We start from the raw sequence: 22176 nt of genomic DNA, 5'->3' as shown, positions 1-22176 counted from the left end.
CATATCAGAACCTGTGAGTAATCACATTGGAGTGAATGGTGTGTGTAAAGTTAAGCATGTACCTCAGCCCCCTCAGAGGAACACCTAAATAAATGCCTCATTACACTAAATAATGGTTTCAGGTTTTGTAACTGTAATACACATCCTATGTTTAGCATCCCCAATGATCTATTTGTGAATTTCCCATGGAGCCACAAGAAGTCTGGAAGGCATGGCTAATGAACTTAGCAAATAATCATGCAAGCAACAAGGGGTTGGGGGTGGGGGGTAAGTGGGACAAAATTATGTTCCCTCCCTGAGAAGTGAGTGCATGTTTAGAATAAAGGAACATTTAGTCTCATTATTATTATTAAAAATGCTGACAGTATGCTGGCTGCTGTTCAAAACACAGAGGAAAGTGTGATTCCTGCCCCATGGTACTTAACAACAGAGTTAACAGACAGAATAATATAACTCCCCTTAAAGCCCACATCCTGCAAATCATGCTTAACTTTATGCACAGTAAGTAAGCCAATAGGTCTTTTCAGGGCATGTGCGTAGTTTTGCTCAAGTGACTAGTCCCATTGATTCCAGTGGGATTACTCACATGAGTAGAGATATGCATGCACCTAAGACCCCAGCCCTGCAAATGCTAAGGCCTTGTCTACACTTACCGGGGGTTCGATGTGCGGCGATCGATGCATCGGGGTCAATTTAGAAGGTCTAGTGAAGACCTGCTAAATCGACCGCAGATCGCTCTCCCGTCGACTCCGGTACTCCACCTGAACGAGAAATGCAAGGGGAGTCGACGGGAGAGCGTCTCCAGTCGACATCGTGTAGGGTGGACCCCGCGGTGAGTAGATCTAAGTATGTCGACTTCAGCTACTTTACTCACAGAGCTGAAGTTGCGTAACTTAGCTCGATCTCCCCCCCCCCCCCCAGCCCCCGTAGTGTAGACAAGGCCTGAGGCGCTTGCTTAACTTTATGCCTGTGACTCGTCCCATTGCAGTGAATAGGACTATTCACATATGCAACTGCTATGTGTTTTTTGGGATCAAGTTCTACATGGCCAGAGGAAAGATAACACTGCAAGGAGAAATGCAGTTGTCTTCGACTGGACATGTAGGTTTGGAGACAGAGGGGTAAGTTCCCCGGTCCGTCCTCCTCTCGCTGTCAAACGCTGCACAGTACGGGCAATAGTGCACCACTACTTCCAATGAACTTTTCCCTTAAAAGAAACTGTTGGTCCAACTTAGCGGAGTCTCACCCCTCCTGCCCTTATTAGAAAAAGGGAAAAACTTTCCAGGGAGGGAAGTGCTTGTGGGCTTTTGATTCTGGGAAGCTCTAGCCTCCACGCCCCTCCCCCTCTCCATTCCCCTGTCTTAAACACACACACATTTTTCTGTCTTTATTATTTTTTTTTTCTTTCTCTCTTCATGTGTAAAGCTAACTTCCTAGGAAAAAGCTGCCGGATATCTGAGCACTGGAGATAGCTCATAAACAACAGCTCTGCTTCCACAACCCAAACACTAAGGAGTTTGAATGTATTAGAAGGAGAAGGGGGTTGAAAAGACCCAAAACAAACCCCCAGGCAGCTGAAAGGTGTTCTCTCAAAGCAAGTGTGATTGCACCATCAAAGAATGCTCTGAATCACCCCAAACCTGCACTTACAAATATATATTTGGGGTGCGGGGAAGGCGTTACTTCATTTTAAGGGCACAACACAGGATATATCCTGTGTTGTGCCCTTAAAATGAAGTAACGCCTTCCCCGCACCCCTCCAAAAAAGAAAAAGTCCCTGCAGTTTGAACACGGTCTGTACTAACTGGTGACATATAAATGTTAGATTTCTAGATTTTTGCCTTTCCCTTTTCTATATAAATTGAACAAAGCAAGCGCTCTGCCTCCATTTGATACCACATTGCTTTTGCCAAATTTCCCCAAGAAGGCAGATGTCAACAGAGCTGTGACTTATATTTGCATTTAGTTATGTATTAAAAACTGGCATCTGTGTCTCAACTTGATCTGTTCTAACTTTCAAAAGGAGAGTGAGAGAGACAGCCTGGGTGTGTGGTTAAGGCACAGGATCTAGGATGTATTTCTCTCTCTCCCGCAAGCTTCCTGTATGACCTTGGGCTAGTTTCAGAGGGTCTGATCTACAGCCCATTGAAGCCAAAGATAGGACACCCCCACCCAGCTCTGACTAAAATCAATGCAGACTTCATTTATAAGAGTTGGATCAGCCTAATAACCCGTGGGGGTCGTAGCGCCTAAAAACAGATCTCCTTAGTTTGAGGGTAGCTGAGAAGCTTGATTCACTAGAGAATGGAAAAGCGCTTTGAGATCCTCCACCAGAAGAGGCTCTGTAAGCGCAAAGTATTGTTGTTGTGCATTATGCCAGGGAGGATTTGTATCTGCAGGACATTACATGGTAATCTCACACTCCAGTTGTAATATGTACAATTAATTTTGGGCTTCCTCATTTCCATTGAAATCAGTGGGAGTTTTCTCATTGACATCAACGGGAGTAGGAGAAGACCCTTACTTCTATTGTTTTTTACTGTTTCTTTTCAGAAAGTGATAATTGTGCAAGAATAATGCTTTTTTTTTTGCCCTTAAATTACATTTATCATGAGGATTTTTGTGTCAAGTGGAATGACTGATTGTGAATATCAGTGGCACAGGGCACAAAACCGCAAAATGTCTCCAAGGGAGACGTTTCCTCTTGCGTGGGCTGAGTCAAATATCACTGGTTTTAGAAATCCCCAGAGGCCCAATACTTCACGCCTGACGTGGGTAAAACTCCCACTGAAAGCCTAGAGCCTGGTGCTGCTCCTGCTCCACTCATGGAACGGCCATTGGAGTGAATGAGAAACGAACCTATGCAGAAACTGAAGCATCAGTTTTCGACTCTGATCCTACAAATGTTGACACACACGCTTAACTTGAATTGATTTCAGTGGGGTTCCTCATATGCTTGAAGTTAAGCTAGTTTCCGTATCTGCAGGACTGAGGCTTTAGATTTGCCCGAGAGAGGACTGCAGGATCAGAAATCAACACATGTACACACACACTTTTCCCTTTACCTAGCAAGTATGTGTCTGCCGTTCATATTTTTGTAAATCTGAGTAGACTCGCTTCAGAACATGCAGACCCCTATCATAATTTTTTAAACAATTTGGAGTGTTAACATTTAACTTCTTTGCAATTTTTGCATTGAAAAATCCGTTATGATGGGCTAAAAAGAATTGCCAAATTTAGAAAATAATCCTAGGCCTTGTCTATGCTTACTGGGGGTTCGACACGCCGCAATCCATGCATCGGTGGTTGATTTAGCGAGTCTAGTGAAGGCCTGCTAAATCGACCACGGATCGCTCTCCCGTCGACTCCTGTACTCCACCTGAATGACGTCTCCAGTCGACATTGCGTAGGGTGGACCCCGCGGTGACTAGATCTAAGTACATCGACTTCAGCTATGTTATTCACGTAGCTGAAGTTGCGTAACTTAGATCAATCTCCCCCCTTTAGAGTACACAAGATCCTAGACTGCAACTGATTGTTTACTTCACATGTTACGTAACATACTACTACTCTGCATGGGCTCCCCCGTTTAAAGTGTGCCAGTCAGATCTTTTAATTAATCTTCGTTTTCCTTAATGAGATCAGAACAAAACTACCCTTTCCTTCATCATGATCACTAGCCGTATTTGCATCCCACCTTGGCTTCACTCTTTTTTTTTATTTTGGTGGCCTGGACTAGGCAGAAAATGTAGTGTTTGCAGGTTAGTTTTAGCACATTTAGAGCCCAATCCACAGCCCACTGAAGCCAACTGGAATCTTTTCAGTGTTTTGGGATGAGGTCCTTAGAGCTTGATTCTTTAGTCTGTGGGAGTTTCCATTGAGCAAAATCTAGGTTCAGGACCTCAAGACTCCTTGAAGTTAATAGGACCAGGATTTCACCCACAGTGTTTTTCCAGTTATAGCCCATCACATGCAGACTAACAGTTAAAACCAAATTCAATGGCTTGAACTACAGACAAATTGCTGCACATCTTGCCTACTTTGTATACACAACTAGGAGCTGATCCTTGCACTGCTTACATACCCTAAACTCCCATTGACCCAGATCGTGGCAGCCCCTTTGTATTCGATCATGGTGAGTGTTCTAAGCAGGTTATTATGTGTGTATGTATTTACTTTATATTTCACACTTCTTTTGTCTAAATAATGAAAATCCTTACCAACCAATAAACAAAGGACATGTAATGCCCAATAAAACAGCCCACTCCCCCCTGGCTTCGACTCCCCACACTACATTTAATTATTATTTAAGTTGTAACATGACCTACCTAAAGCCAGGAAATTCACAGTTAAAGTGAACACTACCCCTAATGTCCACGTTTGTGTTTTAGATTTGTTGTACAGCGTCCAGAGACTTAGTGGTTTTTGAATGTTGTACGTGCTGCAATAGGCAGCTGGAGTGGGTAGTGGGGTAAATGGTTAGATTAGTGGCACAAAGAAGAGAATTAAACCTCAGTTCCTCAAGGTGCTGAGCGGTGCCTAGCTCCAGCAAAGCACTTAAGCACACGCTTAACTTTCAGTTCATGAGCAGTCCCTTTGAAGTCAATGAATAGGTGTGGAATCAGAGCCCAATAACCATTTAATGTTCATGAGGGGCAGACAGGACTTTGGCTTTAAAGATCTTATTTGAAAGCCTAACACATGACAAAGTGCAAGGAGCTCAGTTTATCCATCACAGACGGATAGAGTGGAGTAAAACTGTAAAAGTTGTGAGTGTTAATGATAACATATGTATAAAAGAGGGAGTACATTCCCAACTGTACTGCTAAATTCTTATTTTACTGGTAATGAAAATGGTTCTTTTTTCCCCCTTTTCTTATATGACTTCTATAAAACCGTGAAGTCTTATTTCAGATCTATAAATACTCAAATAAACTGAAAGGTTTGGCTTAAAATGATGTGATTGATAAGTCAGCTGCTGCCACCCTTAGCTGCAATATTAGTTACAAGCTGGGGCCTGTGCATCAATGTGAGTGAAGTCTACAGGACTGAGCCTTATTTGGGGTCTGATCCTGCTTTCTTTGCACATCCAAAATGCCCAGTGATGTCCGAGTTTTGAATATGCTTTAGGGCCTGATCCAATACCCACTGAAGTCAATGCAAGACTTTCCGTTGACTTCAGTGGTTGTTAGTTTGGGCCCTAAATGCAGAATCAGACGCATGGGCGCCTGAAAGTTTTAAAATGGGAAAGCCTGATGGCATTTAAGTAATGTATTCCCCTCTGAAACATGATCTGCCAGAGCTGCTGGTTTGGATGGTTTCTTCCGGAGGTTTGGCACTTACCTTAGGCCTCCGGTGCCATTCCTATATAATTTGGGATGAATGCATCTTGGGGATTTTCAGAATTACTATTTGTTCTCACAAGCCATTTAGCAATGTGCAGTAGTTTTGTCCAGTTTCTGTTTGTTGGCTCAGTGGTTTTGCTGATTGAATCTTTTTAATATGGGCGCTTTTTTTTCCTCCCACCCTACCTCAGTCTGCAGCAAGACGGGCGGGCACATCCTGTGCAAACTGTCAGACCACCACCACCACTCTGTGGAGGAGAAATGCCAATGGCGATCCCGTCTGTAATGCCTGCGGGCTCTATTACAAGCTGCACAATGTAAGTGTAACTGTAACTCTCGTAAGGAAGCTTCTGTTTCAGCCACGTAATTCTCCCGAACTTAAAGGGCCCCAATCCTGAGAGCTTCTGAACACCCACGTATCCCTTTGGGACCTGGTGGGATCAGACCGCGGGCCAGAATGAGGAAATGCTCCCCGTCCCCTTAATGATTTTGATTAAAACAGAATTGATGTAATAAAACCTTGTTTGAAGCGTTATAAGACAGGACCACAGATCAGTAACGATATAGCTTTACCATGTGCAAGCCAAGAAAGGAGGAGTTTATCCACAGAGAGTGATATTATCTACTTTGTGTTGGACTCTGCACCCTGGAAAAGACAACGTGCCATGTTGCAAACTGATACGCTTTAGATGCTAACGCCGGTTCCTTGAGAAAATATGAGCTCCGGAAAAAAATAACACACCAGCCATTATTTCTTTTGCCCCTCCTTGCTTCATTCTCCCCAACCGCCCCCACTCAAAAAGGTAGCTGTAATTGCCAGGGATGGCACACGCAATTCCTAAAATGAAGAGGATTTGATTTAGTTAGTGGGATGAAGAGTCTGCTTAACCTGTGCTGTGAATTTTAAAGCACTACTTGTGAAAGGGAAGGGAAGGGGAAATGAAATGAAATGTCTGGTAGATTTAATCTAATAGCTCCATGCAAAGCCAGCTCACCTAAACCAGTGACACATGCCCTAAGGAAAGAGCTAAAGGGATCTGGAAAGAGTTATACCAATTATTATTATTATTATTATTTATTATTATTATTATTAATAATAATAATAGACTCTTAAGAGTCACACTGTTACATTCATTCCATACATGGCATAATAATCATAATGATAATTAATAATAACAACATAAGAAAGAGGGCAAAGGCTTACAATTGCTTTGCTTTGATGTCACTTTTTTTGGCGTGGTTGTTTGCTTTATGTTTCATTTAGAAACACTGAGCTGGGCCATCAGTTCCATTTCATCTTCACGCTGTTTTGTCTCTAGGGATGAGAGAACCAGTTTGGGTAAAATAAAAAGTGACCAAAATCTTTGCCCAAGCCTAGCCATGCATCCCTTATTGAGTACGGAACAACATTTGGTTAACTTTCCCCATTAGTTTTCATTTTCGGTCACAAGGAGTGAACTAAGGGCACCACCCTCTTCCTATTGAAGTCACTGAAAAAGAGGCTATTGCCTCCAATGGCAGCTGGCTCCAGAAATCTGGAGTGAAAGCACTGAACTGTCCCATGGTATTTCCAGTCCAAGAGGGACCAGAAAGTAGCAGGGATCTCAGGAAAGAACTTGTTCTTGCAAAATTTCCAGTTCTGTCCCGTGTATCTGAACACTCGGGTTCCTATCCAAACCTGTCTGGCTTTTGCAGGTTCACCCACCCATTCATTTTTTTATGACTATGTATCCTGTGTGTTGTGGACCTGATCCAGACCCCTTCCCTCCCCCAGATCCAAATTTTGGGGAAGTCCAGATTCAGCTGTGAAATTTGTGACATGGGGCACACCGCTCATGCCGAGCAGATTAGAACCACTTTCACATTCTTTAAAAAATATCTTCAGCTGGTGACAACAACCCAGGTGGTGGGTGTAGTACATGGGCCAGATTCTGATACTCAAGTCGAGTGGCATCTTGCTCTGAGTGGATCCATTAGCTTAAATGGGACCGCTGGTGGAGTAAGATACTGATCAGCAAGAATTTCAAAATCTGGCCCTTAATGAATAAGATCCTCTTTCCTAGTGGATGATGTCCAGTTGCAGCTCTGTCTTTAGCCCTGATGGGAGAGGGAAGGTAGCAACTCCCAGCACTGCTTTTCACTTGAAAATACCACCTCCCCTCCAGATCTAAAGATCTTTGACTGCGAGGTGGAAGATCAAGGTTTTATTTATTAACACCTTTCTCCTGCCCAGTCAATGTAAGAGCCTCTGACTGCAAAGTCCCTAGCCTGTTGTAGAGGTTAGGGAGATAGGCAAATACCAACAAAGAAAACAAACCAGAAGGAACATAGCTGGGAGAAGGCAGGCTGTGAAAGCAGATACCTGGGAGTGTGGAGAGGGAGAGGGCAGGAAGGCAGCATCCCGTGTGGTGACTGGTTTCCATGATGTGCTTTAAAGCATTGGGAGTTTTGTTGAGTCGCCTTCATGTGGAGGCCACTTCCTTTGCTGTCTTTCCGGGAGGCAGGATCAATAAGATTGTGTTAACTGTCTTGTGAATAGCATCAGGCTAATCCTTCAGTCAATGCTTTGCTACCAAGGGGGCCGGTTATGGCAGGTGGACAGGCTTCCTCTAGAGGCCAATATATTTACAAGAAAGCGTAGAGATCCTCAGGTGCTGAAAAGGGACATCACTGAAGTTGATGGAGGAACACCAGTTTACACAGGCCATGTGCATTTTCTAGTGAGCAGTGGGACAGAAGTCTGTACGTCTCTGGGTCTCGTCAGATAAGTCCATTCTTAACTGGTGCTAAGAGTCTCTAGTAAGCTGTGGTGATCAACAGCAATTTAAGGCCTCCTGTCCCTCCAAAGAAGCATTCAACATCTTTTAGTATGGGCACTGTGAGGAATAGTCACTGAATATAATGGATCAAATATATGAAATACGTTTTTGATTGTTCTTGCATTTTCGTGTTTTTATTAATGAGTTTTATTCAAACCTTTAAACGGTTATGTCTTTTTAGAGCCCACTCCTGCAACTGATCTGTAGGGAAAACTCCCAGTGAGACCAATTCTATGGCTGAAATGACAGCAGGGCTGGGTTCTGGCTAATACAGCAAGGGAATAATATTGTCACTATTCCCTGACCCTCCCTGTTATGTTAATCTATTTTTAGTATTCCACTAGATTCCTGCCGGTAAAGCAAACCCAGTTGCCTGGAGGATATTAGTAATAATAGTCTTGGGACTCATTCCTGCTTCTATTGAAGTCACTGTCAAGTGTCCTTTTGATTTTAATAGGACCCATTAACAATCGTATTAATAATGACTAATATTTCACATTTATAGGGCGCCTTCTAGGATCCTCAAGTGCTTTCTCAGATACAGGGACTCCTGGCGACTAATTGAACATTATAATGACTAAATCTGCTGCAGACACAGAGCACCATTGAGGTCAATGGCAAAAATCCCGCTGTCTTTAGTCCGAGCAAGATCAGACCTATAATATATAAGACTACCCAGAGGCGATGCTGGGGGGGGGTGGGGAGAGGAGGTGAGCGTGCAGAGTCACTTTCCCCCCTCCCCCCCAGATTTGCTGCTTGGCTTGTACTGAGCATGCTCACACAGACTGAGCATGCTCAGTAACAGTGCTGAAGCCGGCTGCCCACAGTTTGCCCCCCCACTATCGGCAGGCACGGGTCATCTCTGACTATCCCATCTAGTTGATGTGTTGAATTTGGGGCTTTTGAGGCTGATCTTGCTGCATTGAACTTACATGCAATATTCCCTAGAAGTAGGATCAGGCCCGATTGACTTCAAAGGGAGTGGAGGATGCTCAGCACCTTGCATCTCACAGGATCGGGCTCACAACGCTCAAGTGTGCACCCTTTGAAATGTGTGAGCTGCCACTGACTTCAATAGGTGCAAGTTCTGACCCTTATTTTGCAATAGCTGGAAGCTACAGGGCAGCGGAGCGGTGTGTCCCAAGAACAGTATAGTCTGTATGCTGCATACAGTAAAGCAGAGAATGTATTTCCTTGCAGGATTGCCCATAATTAATGGAATCCATCTGAAATGAATGATTTTCATATACAAGTGTGTGGCCCATTTCTATTATGATTCTACTCTAAATAATCTCTTATTTAGCATGGGTTTAGCATTTTTACTGCAGAGATAATTTTGCCGAAAAGGGAGCCGTGTCTTAACCTCTGGACTGCATGTTTATGTGCAGTGGAAACAGAAAAGATCCCTGGGTTCAGTTCCTATGGCAAGCTTTTAATTATACTGTGACTACATTTTAAAGTCAGTGGAAAACCAAAATCTCTTTTTATCCTGCCCTTGGGATCACACCAAAATTCAGCCTCAGGTCTCCCCTGCCAGATCACCATGGGCACCTGTGTATAACACTTGCACCCGGCGCATACTGCATGTGATCTTGCTGTGCGGAACTCACGAGCACTCACTCTGCTCGGAGAAATGGGGCCACATAATCCCCCACCCAGTGCTGGTGGAAGGTGCAGAATTGACCACCCTGACGGCAGTGGTCTGTGTAGCTACCGAACACGCATGGTGTGGTCAGGAATGGTGCAAACTGTCCCCAATACCCTTCAAACTGGAGTGTCCTTAGAACTAACTCGGTAGCTCACGTTCTGGGCTCGTTCAGTCCCAGGCCTCTCCATTTTCAATTGGCAGCCTCATTAGCAATCTAATGGGAATACTTCTCTGCTAGGAACTGGGGTGACACCACTGACTCATTTAAAATAGGCCATCAAATAGACTTGGATGATAGCAACTTTTGATTACTACTGGCCTGGGCTGGATTTGAGCCAGAATTCCACGGGTGAAAAGCTTCATCTCTCAGGGGTTCCAGTCCTCTGAGTTACAAAAGGCAATTGAGAAGCAGGCTGGTCTTGTAGTTAAAGGTGCTAGACTGGGACCCATGAAAGCTGGGTCTTTTTCCTGGCTTTTCCATAGGCTTCCTGTCTGATCTGGCTTCAGATCCCCCTCTAGAGAATAGAGATAATACTTGCCCTACCTGAGTGGGCTATTGCATACATTAATTAATAACTCATATGCTATGGTGGAGAGCACCATGCAATAGCCTACAAACAAGAAGGTAAATTTTCCTGTAGTCATAAATAATGGTCACAATGGTGCAGGAATGATGTTTTTACACTTTTATTTATCATCATTTACTAGAGATGAGAGAATAATTTGCAGGGGATAATTTATCAGATATATTTAGCCTCTTTCCCCACTTGCACGATATCTACCAGCTTATTGTGATTCCCTCAAATATATTGTTAATACTAATATTCAAAATGATCTGGTTAATATTTTGGCGAACTCTCTGGATGGAGCATAGTTTGCTGTGGGTGAAATTCATCCCTGTGCAGAGAAGTCAGCAAAAGGCCTTTGCATCACTTAAGTCCCAGCTAAGCCCTTAAGCCGTAAGTGGGACTTAAGTGGGACATGTGTCTGATACTGGCCTCTGAATACAGATGAATTTCAGCCTGTGAGAATTAGATATTCAGCATTTCCTACCTGAGCTTAGTTGTGGTTGGTTCGATAAGTCACATGGTATTGATTCTCTTCCCTGATTGGATGTGTGAATTTCGCTGCTGGTGCAAATATTCATGCATGAGAATGTAATGTTTGGGTTTTCTGCAAATATTTGTGTGTGTGCATTTTAAATTTGCTTCCTGCCAGTACAACTCAGAGCAAGCAAATGTCTGCAGAAAAGGAACACACACAAAAAGGACTAACCATGTCCAAAGCAAATTTATTAAAAAAAAAATACCAATAATACTTTTTGCTCACGTTTTGCAGTATTTTTCCAGTTCTATGATGGTGACAAGAGTATTTTGGGTCCTTTGCAGATGAGACTGAGATTTAACTATTTCACTGGGTATTAGCTTTAATGATTTTAAACTTGCCTTAACGAGAGGCCTTGAGGGTTGAGATAGTGCCTTTAAGGAATATATGAGCTGATATTCACTAGCTTGTTTTGCAGATGCACTCCAGTTACCTAGTGTCCTGGAACATGGTAACCTAACCCTTTTGGTCACTGGAAGTTACATACATTAGTCTGGGCAACCATGAAAACCTACCAGCTTTTTTTTCCACATGCTCCCAAAAGACTCGTTCGGATCTGGAATTTGGTTGGCCGTTTCCAAGGTCTTAATGATGTGTTGGTGATGAGTTCCACGGTGATCTGGGGAGGAGGGACAGCAGCAAAAAAGACAATAAAAAAATAATTGATTTTTGTTTAGATTAACAGACCCCTGACTATGAAGAAAGAAGGAATTCAGACCAGAAACCGAAAAATGTCTAGCAAATCCAAAAAGTGCAAAAAGGTCCACGACAGCCTGGAAGATTTCCCCAAGAGCAGTTCCTTTAACCCCGCCGCCCTCTCCAGACACATGTCTTCCATCAGCCACATTTCACCTTTTAGTCACTCTAGCCACATGCTGACTACGCCGACACCGATGCACCCGCCATCCAGCCTCTCTTTCGGACCTCATCATCCTTCCAGCATGGTCACTGCCATGGGTTAGAGACAGACTCCCCTGCTGAATGCTTACGGTCTCAAAATGAGATTTACTTTATATACTTGCATTTTTGCAGGCGTGCAGTTATCCATTTGAAGCCCGAAACAAATGGATAAAAATAATAAAAAAAAAAGTTATTTGAAGGCATAAAAGAAAAAAAAAAGGAAAAAAAAAGTGATGTTTGCCACTTTTTAAAGGAACTCACTATGGTGTCTGTATTCTCAACCTCTGAATCTGGACTCCATCTGTGAATAAGCCATTCAGACTCATATTCCCTATTTAACAGGGTCTCTAGTGCTGTGAAAAAAAAAAAGCTGAACATTGCATATAACTTATATTGTAAGGAATACTGTACATTTGAGGAAGACTTTATTGCATCTGGGTAAGCTGTAAAGACAGGCATGAAGGACTCAGAGGAAATTTTTTTTAATGGCGGATGGGGAGGAGAATAAAAATGCCGACTGAGAAGAACCAGGTCTAATGAACGAATGGACAAACCGCCAGTCGTGTCTTCTCTCTCTCTCTCTCTCTGGCTGGCTCAAGTTGTTTGATGCATTAAGTAATTAACTAACTAAAAGCTGTAGGCAGATCATTCATTCAAGGCACTGGGCCTTTTACAGAGGAAGTAATAATGGTTTTGGGGCAATCAGTGTTAACATACAGATATTGCCAGCGAGGGTTTTCAGATAGCCATTCTTCAGGCCTATATGCATTGTGAACAAGTTCCTGTAATTGTTGTTTGTATGTATAATTCAAAGCACCAAATTAAGAAAGATGTAGATTTATTTCATCCTATTATACAGACTGAATGGTTGTATAAATTTATTTACTGCTAGTGTTAAGACCTGTTTTTTTTTTTTTTTGGTTTTGTTTTGTTTTTCATATTTTTTCCCTCTTTTTTTTTTTTTGGAGAATAAACTAGATTAAATTCTGTTGACTTACAGGCGTTTTGTGCTTGGCGGTGTGTGGAGGGGGGATTCTTTTCATTTTTGTTTTGATGATATTTATTAAATAGCTTTCCTGGGTATGGGCGACGTGTATCTTTTTCAGCTCCTTTCGACGGCCAGTGCAATGTTTGCGGTGGTTTAAAAATAAAATAAAATAAATGAAGTGCATGTTAGTGTGACCCACTGTTCAGTGTCTGTTACAGATCCCCTCATTTGCAAAGCATCTGAATCTGCTGCAGCTCCCAGCTAGGTGAATCATTCCTTTCACTCGTGCTCCAGAAGCTTATGCTGCCGAGATTGCAGGTTCAAGCCCCTGTGCTAACCATGATAACAAATGTACAGTTAGGAATTTAGTGGGGAGGTTTTCAAAGGTACCACTAGCAGAGAGGTACCTAACTCTGCTTTTAGGCCTTTAAAAAAAAAGGCCTCGAGACCTTTGGAAAGAATCCTGTATGGTGATAAACTTTCCTCATGTTTTGTACTGGTGATTGCTGCCCTAAACCACCTCTTTATGCAGTGAGACATTTTTTACAGTCTAAAGTCCAGATCCTAGAATGAGCTCTATGCGAACGGAGCCTGCTGAGCCTAGAGAAGTGGATGGAGCTTACTGCAGAAGCAGGAATCTAACAGCATATAAAGGATGATGATGAAATCTATATTTCCAACCCTTAGCCACTGTTCCTTCTAAGCTGTGCGCACATGGCAAAACACCACGCGCACAAAAATTTGCACAGAAGCACAACAATTTGCACAGAAGAAATTTTTTGCGCACACGGCCTGTCAAAAAGTAGAGGGTATGTTGCCTGTAGCCATCAGAAATCATGGGCCAGGCCCCCCAAATTCAGGAGATTAACTTTAAAATATTGAGATTTAAAATAAATCACTACATTTGGGGAGTCTTTTAACTTGCTTTCTGGTGTTTGAGTCTTTAGGGTTCACGTTTTCCTAGTGTTTCTCCACAGTCATGGGGGCAAGAAACTTTAAAAAGAAAGTTGAAATTCTTACATAATTACATGACTCCAGGAAGTGGGGCTTTTAAGAAAAGCACCGAACATCATGAGTCTTGTGAGACAATCACAAGGGTTGGCAACACTGTCAGGCTTGTTGACCTCATAGTTGTCATTAAACAAAAATAATATTCAACTCTCAACAAAGATGACCTACAAAGTAATTATTATGCTCTGAGGGTGGCAACATCTGAGGCCAATGAAACAGCTGAATTCCTTTTACCTACAGAATGGAGGCCCCCATCTCACAGCCACTTACGTGAATACTGCTTACTCATTCAAGTAGTCCCATTGGGCCAAAATGTGCTCTCAGTGATACTAGTCTGAAAGATTTATGCCAATTTACATGAGATCAGAATTAAACCCATTGGGCTTGCTTCATCTTTGCTCTGAATTGTGTGTAGCCATTTACTCCAATGCAAAGTGGCTATAAAATACCATTCTGATCTGGTAATAGTTCATGCATGTGTTGCACGGGTACATGACTATACAAGGTACAGGGCAATGGGTGCAAGTTCATTGACTGCAATAGGCCTACTCACATGAGTAGGAATTTCTCATGTGAGCAAAGCATTGCAGGATTGGGCCCATGGTTCCTGCTGGTAACTTTCAAGATGAAAATAAAGTGGGCCAAAGAAGACTTTGATTTGTTGTTTTGTCTTTGCTTCAGCTTCTTCCTCCCCTTGCTTCCAAATAAATATAGCCAAAATAAGACTACATCACAAATGAGGAATTAACGGGATGTATATGGCACATACAGTATCAATTTTGTAACACTGGCTGGTTCCCTTTTTATGCTGTTGATAAAGATGTGTAAACATAAAATCAAAACAAATCTATGTTAATCACCTGCTTTCTCAATGAATATTTAAAACATAAAGACTAAATGTTGAAATAAAATGAGTGGAGGATTACTGTGATGCAAATAGAGATCTCATTGACTCCTAATTAATCATCTGCTAACGATAAAGCTAGTCTCAATTAGTCTGACTAATCAAAGGAAGTCATCATCTTTGGCGATATTAAGCTTGAGTTTTTTTGCCTTTTAAAAAATTCTTAACACTTCCACCTTTCCCTCCTTTGACTCATCAATGGATTGTAGGTAAAGACTAAAGTATTGATTCTGATCTGACTGACACCAGTCTAAATGAGATCAGAACATGGATTTAAGACTATTTCACTAACGCCTACTCAGTTGGTGTCTTTCCATTGTCTTTAATGGAAGCTGGATTAGGCCTTATGACCAAAAGTCTTTCACGAGGAACAGGGAGAAAAATTCTGCTTGTGACTTGCATCCTGTACCACTTCACTATCTATCTATCTATCTATCTATCTATCTATCTATCTATCTATCTATCTATCTATCTATCTATCTATCTATCTATCTATCTAATGGAACTGTAATAAAACATTGGCTGCAATTCTTTCTTGAACATATTGTCATTTGAGGTCTGATCTCACAAACACTCTTTGCTTGGAACTCCAACTGAAGTCTAGGCTTGAAAGATCGGATGCTTTAGCATTACATGTACCATGTTAAACACATTGGGTATGGGTATAGATAGTGGGTAAAATCTGGACCTCATTGAACTCAATGGGAGTTTTGCCATTGACTCATCAGGGCCAGGATTTTACCCATTATCTTTATTCTGCATGGTGATGAGACGTTCTGTTCTCTAGAATACACATTTGAGAATTTATCCATTTTAGACTTTCTTTTCTATAACACAGGTAAGAAGGTTTCAGAGTAGCAGCCGTGTTAGTCTGTATTCGCAAAAAGAAAAGGAGGACTTGCGGCACCTTAGAGACTAACCAATTTACCAAAGCTAGTTTGATATACGAAAACAGGCAAAGGACGGTTAACCAATCTATTGCTACAATATTTCTAAGTAAAACTGATCCCTTCTGAATTTTGAATCGGCCTTGCTTCATTTTTGAAATAACACGGCAGCTCTACCAGATACATGAGAAATCATTTGTGTGTGTCAGAGAGTAAAGATACTCTTTCTCCAGTTTACTAGTCTCTTTGTAAAAACACGCGGCCTAAGACTCACCATGGAAGGTATTATCGAGGCTCAAATCCCTCAGTCCTTACTCAGGCAAAACTCAGGAGCTTTGCATGAGTAATGACTTCTGGGTTTGGTCCTACACTAACAGTTTTGCTTTACTTAGGGCCTGGCCCAAAGCCCATTGGTGGCTTTGAGTGATGGTAAATGGTGATAGTACCATCTCTCACAATACCTGCTTTATTGACCCGCTTCTGCTCATATTCAAATCAGTGGCAAAACTTTTGTTGCCTTTAGTGGTGCAGGATTAGTCCACAGATGCGCGCGCGCGTAGGCACGATAAAGCTACGGTGCAAGAACAATTTTAAAGATGCAAAGCTACGTTGGGAAATGCCAGAATTAAGGTTGCAAGCTTAATTTGCTCCCCTTTTGTGTGTGCTTGTGATACAGTCTTTAATTACATGGTAAGCCAGCTTTTTCCCCCACAAGACCCCCTGTGCATTCAGTGCGCAGGATGGACCCATTCGGGGGGATGAATCAGGGTGGTGTAAAGAACAAACCTGTTGTCTGTGGAATCCTGCCTTATTTGTTGCAGATGCTGGAAGGTGTGTGCTATTTGCAGAACTGGAGACAAGCAGGTCGAGGTCCGCCCAAAACTAAAGGCCTAACCCCCTCAGCTAAGGGGAGTTGACCCAGCTGCTAGACCCAGGCTATCACTGATTTCTGGGGACAGCAAATGAAAAAACAAGATCGGGAGTGAGGTCAAAGGTTAAAAATGAGGGAGGCAGAGGGGGACACGGAGCAGAGAATCCCGGACGGTGCCCACATCTCCTCAAAGGCATCCAGAGAGTCTGTAGGACTCTGCCCAGAGAAGTGAGCAGACAAGGGACCAGAAATAGGCTCCAACCACCCTGTCCAGCTTCCTCCTCCTAAAGTGATGGATGGCCATCTTGACCTGAGCCAGGAGGAGGCTCCCAGGACTTTGTGGGGCCATGGATGGGGTCTGAATGGATCATCAGGAGGAAAAGTGCAGCCAGGACCTCAGGAAAACATTCTGGCTGCACTGAATGAGGCAGGGGATTGCAGGCAGCAAAAGGATGGTCTCATGGTTAGGACAGTTGAATGCACCCCTGGAGATTGTATCCCTGCCTCTTGTCACAGAGCTCCTATGTGGTACCAGGCAAGTCATTTCAAGCAGACTTTTCACAGGTGGTCACTAATTGTATGTTCCTCATTTTCTGGATGCCCAACCTGAGACCCTGGGGTCTGATCTGCAGAAGTGCTGAGTGCTCACAACTGCACCTGAAGTCAATGGGAGCCGTGCTTTGAACATATAAAGTGCTATGTAATGCTGAATACTCTGTAAAATCAGGTCGTAGGCATCTCAACTTGGGCATCCAAAAGTAGTGGATACTTTTGACCTTAAACTCTCTGTGCACCTGCTCCCCATCTGTAAAATGAGGATATTACCATCCCCTCATCTCGCAGCGTGTTAATGTTTGTGAAGCACTCAGATACTACAGTGACAAGTGCCATGGAAACACCCAGGAAGAAATGAATAATTCTATCTTCAGAGCGGGGTTTAAAAAGCATGCAATAAATAAAGGATGGGGCCATACCCTGAATAATGAGGATTAGCAGGAGTGTTGTAAGTAAGACACGAGAAGTAATTCTTCCGCTCTACTCCGTGCTGATTAGGCCTCAACTGGAGTAATGTGTCCAGTTCTGGGTGCCACATTTCAGGAAGAATTTGGACAAATTGGAGAGAGTCTAGAGAAGAGCAACAACAATGATTAAAGGTCTAGAAAACATGACCTATGAGAGAAGGTTGACAAAATTGTGTTTGTTTAGTCTGGAAAAGAGAAGAATGAGAGGGGACATAATAGTTTTCAAGTATGTAAAAGGTTGTTACACGGAGGAGGAAGAAAAATTGTTCTCCTTAACCTCTGAGGATAGGACAAGAAGCAATGGGCTTAAACTGCAGCAAGGGAGGTTTAGGTTGGACATTAGGAAAACCTTCCTAACTGTCAGGGTGCTTAAGCACTGGAATAAATTGCCTAGGGAGGTTGTGGAATCTCCATCATTGGGGATTTTTATGAGCAGGTTAGACAAACACCTGTCAGGAATGGTCTAGATAATTAGTCCTGCCATGAGTGCAGGGGCCTAGACTAGATGACCTCTTGAAGTTCCTTCCAGTTCTATGATTCTATGATGCAACAACATATAGAATAACTTCTCATTATACTGAGCCCCTTCCATCCTGTGAACAGAACGAGGCAGGGGGAAAAATAGTATATGATCACATAATTGAATACTGTATCCTTATGCATGAAGGGGCTGAATTAAGGTTCCACAGGCAACTTTAATTCTGGCATTTCCTATCTGTTGAGTGCTTGACTTTTCAACCTTCATTATGTTATTTATAAGCATTTTTATGTCTTTTATATATATGGAGAGTGCATCCACCATCAGAGAAGGACGTATTGTGTGTGTGTGTGTGTGTGTGTGTGTGTGTGTAAATACACAATGCACATAGAAAAAGTAACTGAGGACCTACTGTCATAGATACATGCTCTCCATGTGTATCAAAACTAGCTGTACACACAAACACACACACAACGTATCTATACAACAATAGCCCACATAATTCCATTGCAACTCCATTGAAATGAATAGGGCTTCCTGGACACATTTTGGCCCACTCTATATTATATGCATATGCTGTGCTTTTTAAGTTTAAATTTGTTTTGTGGGCTTTGTGCATAGCCTTCAGGATAGCAACTCGACACGGTCAAACTGCTTTCTACAAAATAAGAGTCTCTCACAGGCTTTGGCCTAATGCTTGAGTTGAATATTTTCTGAGGTGCAAAAACATCTGGTCAACTGTTATTGATCCCATTATTTCACATTTTCACTCTGCCTGTTGTTCTTCTGGGTTGCAGCTGATTCCAGAAGTGCTTAAATACTGCATGAATGCCTGTTCTCCATTGGAAGAAGGAAGCTAGAGAAATATTGTTCTCAGGAGACTTATACACCAATTTTGATGTTAGTTGGGTTAAGTAGCTGAACTGGTAGCTTATTTAAGACAAATCCCAGAACCTTTTTAGTTCATCCATCCCTAATGTTTACCATTAATCTTATAATTGAACTACTTGCTTAACGGTTCCTACATTAGAAGTATTACCATCTTCTCACACTGGTTGGACCCATAACTTGTTCTTTCACTAAGCGCCAAATCATCAGCAGATGGAACTCACAATAGCTCCATTGACTTCATAGATCACCGAAGTCAATGGACTGATGCCACTTTACATCAGTTGAGGCTTAGACCCTCCATTTCAAATTCTGCTTTCAGTTACACCTTGCCACAACTTCAGTCAATCAAGTGAGGGCTTAGTTTAAGAGCTAAGCATTGCTTACAAATAGTTAAGATGCCAGGAGAAACACATATTAACGGCTGTAAATGCTGTGGTATCTCAGCTATTTTTAGTTCCTCCTTGAGAATGTTTTTTCCTTAGTACAAGGACTGACCACCACCACCTGGCCCCAAACCAGCAACAACCCATTTTAAGGAGCAAAGGTGTCAGTATCTTTCAAAAGTGCAAACACATTGCTAAAGAAGTTAATCCCTTCCTGCATTCAGAAACTATCAAAATGAATTTACTTCCGGAGAAGTCGCTCTGGGGTAGATTTATAGATTTCTTGATAAATTATAAAATATATTTAGCTAGTCTGAGGAAACAATAGTGGTTAGGCATGGGTCTGAACCACTGAATTTTGGGTAAACTGGGATATGAATCCAGATCTGAACGTCACAGTTTGGGCTCATCTATAATATGGCCAAAGAGAAATCGCACATTCAATCATTGCTGGACTTTGGTGGTTGGTATCCTTATCTGAACTCTGCAGTTTGGAGTTATCGCTAATAAAAACAATACTTTGTAATTTTGTCTGAAGATCTCAAAACACTGCAAAAACATGAACTAAGCTTCACAACACCATATATATCATGTGATATATCTTTTCACCCACCGTTAGGGTGGAATGCAGAATCTGTAGAGTAATAATTTTGTATAACAGTTTGGGACAAGAAGTGAAAAAGAGAAGGGGTTAATTCAGGTAGACAGGATCATAACTGGGAATTTGTTCATGACTCTAGGTCTGTGGTTTTCAACCTTTTTTTCATTTGTGGATCCTTAAAAAAATTCAGATAGAGGTGTGGATCCCTTTGGAAATCTTAAACATAGTCCACGATTCCCCAAGCTGAAAATCACTGTTCTGTGGTAATTACAACCTTTCATGGACCCTTTAGACATAGTCTGTGGACCCCCAGAGGTCCACGGACCACAGGTTGAAAACCACTGCTCAAGGTAGAACCTAAAATGAGGAGAGAAGGTCTTACAAATGATGAATTTCTGAAATGTGCCATGGGATCTTTCATGAACAGTGGCAGCTAGGATGTCTTTATGTATGAAAAATCCTGTAGAACTTAATAAAAAATGGTAACCTTTCCGTAAGATTTTTATACCATATATATATATTCTTTCATGGGGATATAATTCTCTATAGGATGGTTACTCTGTAAAACTCTAAAGGTGTTCAGAGTAGTTTAAAAAGAAACCATTTTAGTGTCTATAGAACCCTGTTGATTCTATCCTTATTTACGGGCTTTTCCAGATGGGTAATCAGAAATGGGGTGAACGTTTTGTTCTCCTGTGAGATTTGAATAGCTATATTTATTTGGGGAACTGGGTCTGCTCTGCATACGTAAGTCTTTCATTTGATATCACAGTGTGAATTGCAGTTATCTTTGCAAGGCAGAGCAGCCCTTTCGCACTGGGCCATGTAAGGGCCAGGTAGAGTCCATTGAGGACACCTGTCTTTATTGTCACTTCTTAAAATACAAAATTGACTTGAATTTTTATCTTTCTAACCCCAGGACTTGAGTTCAGTCTCTCTGCCCTGAGTCACTGTTTCCAGGATTTCCAACTTCCACCCGTTAAACTGAGAACACATAGTACTTACTTGTCTTGCTGACTTTTGCAGCAAGTTTCATATGTCAGTCCTCCATTGTGTAGAGAAATTTGGCTTGAATGGCTTACTGACTGTTCTAAGAGATATAGCAAGTGTCTAGGGTATTTTTGGGTTGGGAGGAGGGGAAGGCAGGGGAGGGAGCAATAGGTCTTTAAAGTCTTCCCTTGGGAGTTCCCTGTGACTGAGTGTTCGCTAATAGAGAGCCCAATCTTCTAAAGCACTTGAGCACGTGCTTTATTTTAAGCACACGAGTAGTTCCAGAGACTTCAGTGGGACTACTCCCATGCTGACAGTTAAGTATGTGCTTAAGTGCTTTTCTGGATCAGGATCACAGTGTGCACCCACGTCAGACTGGAAGAGGTTAGTTCCCTTAAGTTGTGGGGTTCTTTTGGAATGAGGAGGAAAAACTGAGTGGGAGTTTTGATCTTTCTCACATCATGGAGTTTTCTCTACCCCCCCTCGGGTGCTAGACACAACCCTCCTCTTCTAATTTAAGATCTATTTAAGATTACTTGCAGCCTAATCATTTGTAATGATGGGTCTCTGAACACCTCTGTCAGGCATTAGCTCAAAACTTTGCATCTCAGGCCTGCGTCTCATTGTTCTTGAAATACATTGCATTGTCTCGTTATACGTTTCCTTTCGAGAGCTAATACGCCGATTCCTTTGCCTCTGTTCTGATTTCTGGCTGTTAGACACATATATGTTCCGCCCCTCACCCCCACACGCCCTACAGGGTTCTTCTGCAGGAGGAATGGCACGTTAGGAACCTGACCCAATGTCCCATTAAAGTAAATGGAAAGAGTCCACGGGATCACAACCTGGCTGCACTGAATTTAGAACATCTACGTACTGCTGAGTTTGACCAACTCTGTGGCTGAATATGGATTAGAAATATGGGCACATTTGCCTAGCTAAGCATTGTGTGGGCAGCTACCAATAGAAGCTGCCAATAGAAGTTACGCCAATGGATCAAAACTAATATACACTCCTAGGGCAATGGTACTGGTCATAGAATCCTAGGGCTGGATTTTGCCATCAGACACATGAGCCCAACTCCCACTGAGATCGTATTGGTCTTCAGGGTGGAATTAGACCCACAGCAATGGCACAGACCCATGAGGTAATTTATTCCCACTCCCCCTATGACAGCCCAATGCAGGATTCTTTCCTACAGTGCAATTGACGGTGCTTTGTCCAGCCCTGTTTTAAATGTCCCCAAAATGGGGCTTCGACCACCTATCTCTGGAGCCTATGCCCCAGCTGAATGTGTCTCACTGTTAAGATTTTTCCTGTGATATCCAGCCTAC

General features: G+C 42.4%; 1 protein-coding gene across 7 annotated transcripts in view; it reads left to right on the top strand.

Annotated features, from left to right (window-relative positions):
- GATA3 (GATA binding protein 3) overlaps positions 1 to 14685 on the top strand; it is a 34803-nt gene extending 20118 nt beyond the window's left edge. For 6 of the 7 annotated variants that reach the window (XM_073328809.1, XM_073328812.1, XM_073328810.1 and 3 more), the window contains exons 5-6: positions 5537 to 5662; positions 11594 to 14685. In XM_073328809.1, the coding sequence (XP_073184910.1) occupies positions 5537 to 5662; positions 11594 to 11878 (411 nt within the window). In that variant the 3' untranslated portion in view covers positions 11879 to 14685. The remainder of the gene's footprint in view (positions 1 to 5536; positions 5663 to 11593) is intronic. The other variant, XM_073328814.1, reaches the window with a different exon arrangement.
- Positions 14686 to 22176: the final 7491 nt, after the last annotated feature.

Source organism: Lepidochelys kempii, chromosome 1 (genome assembly GCF_965140265.1).
Source record: "Lepidochelys kempii isolate rLepKem1 chromosome 1, rLepKem1.hap2, whole genome shotgun sequence".
Lineage (NCBI taxonomy): Eukaryota > Metazoa > Chordata > Testudines > Cheloniidae > Lepidochelys > Lepidochelys kempii.
This window is presented reverse-complemented; position numbering and strand designations above follow the sequence as displayed.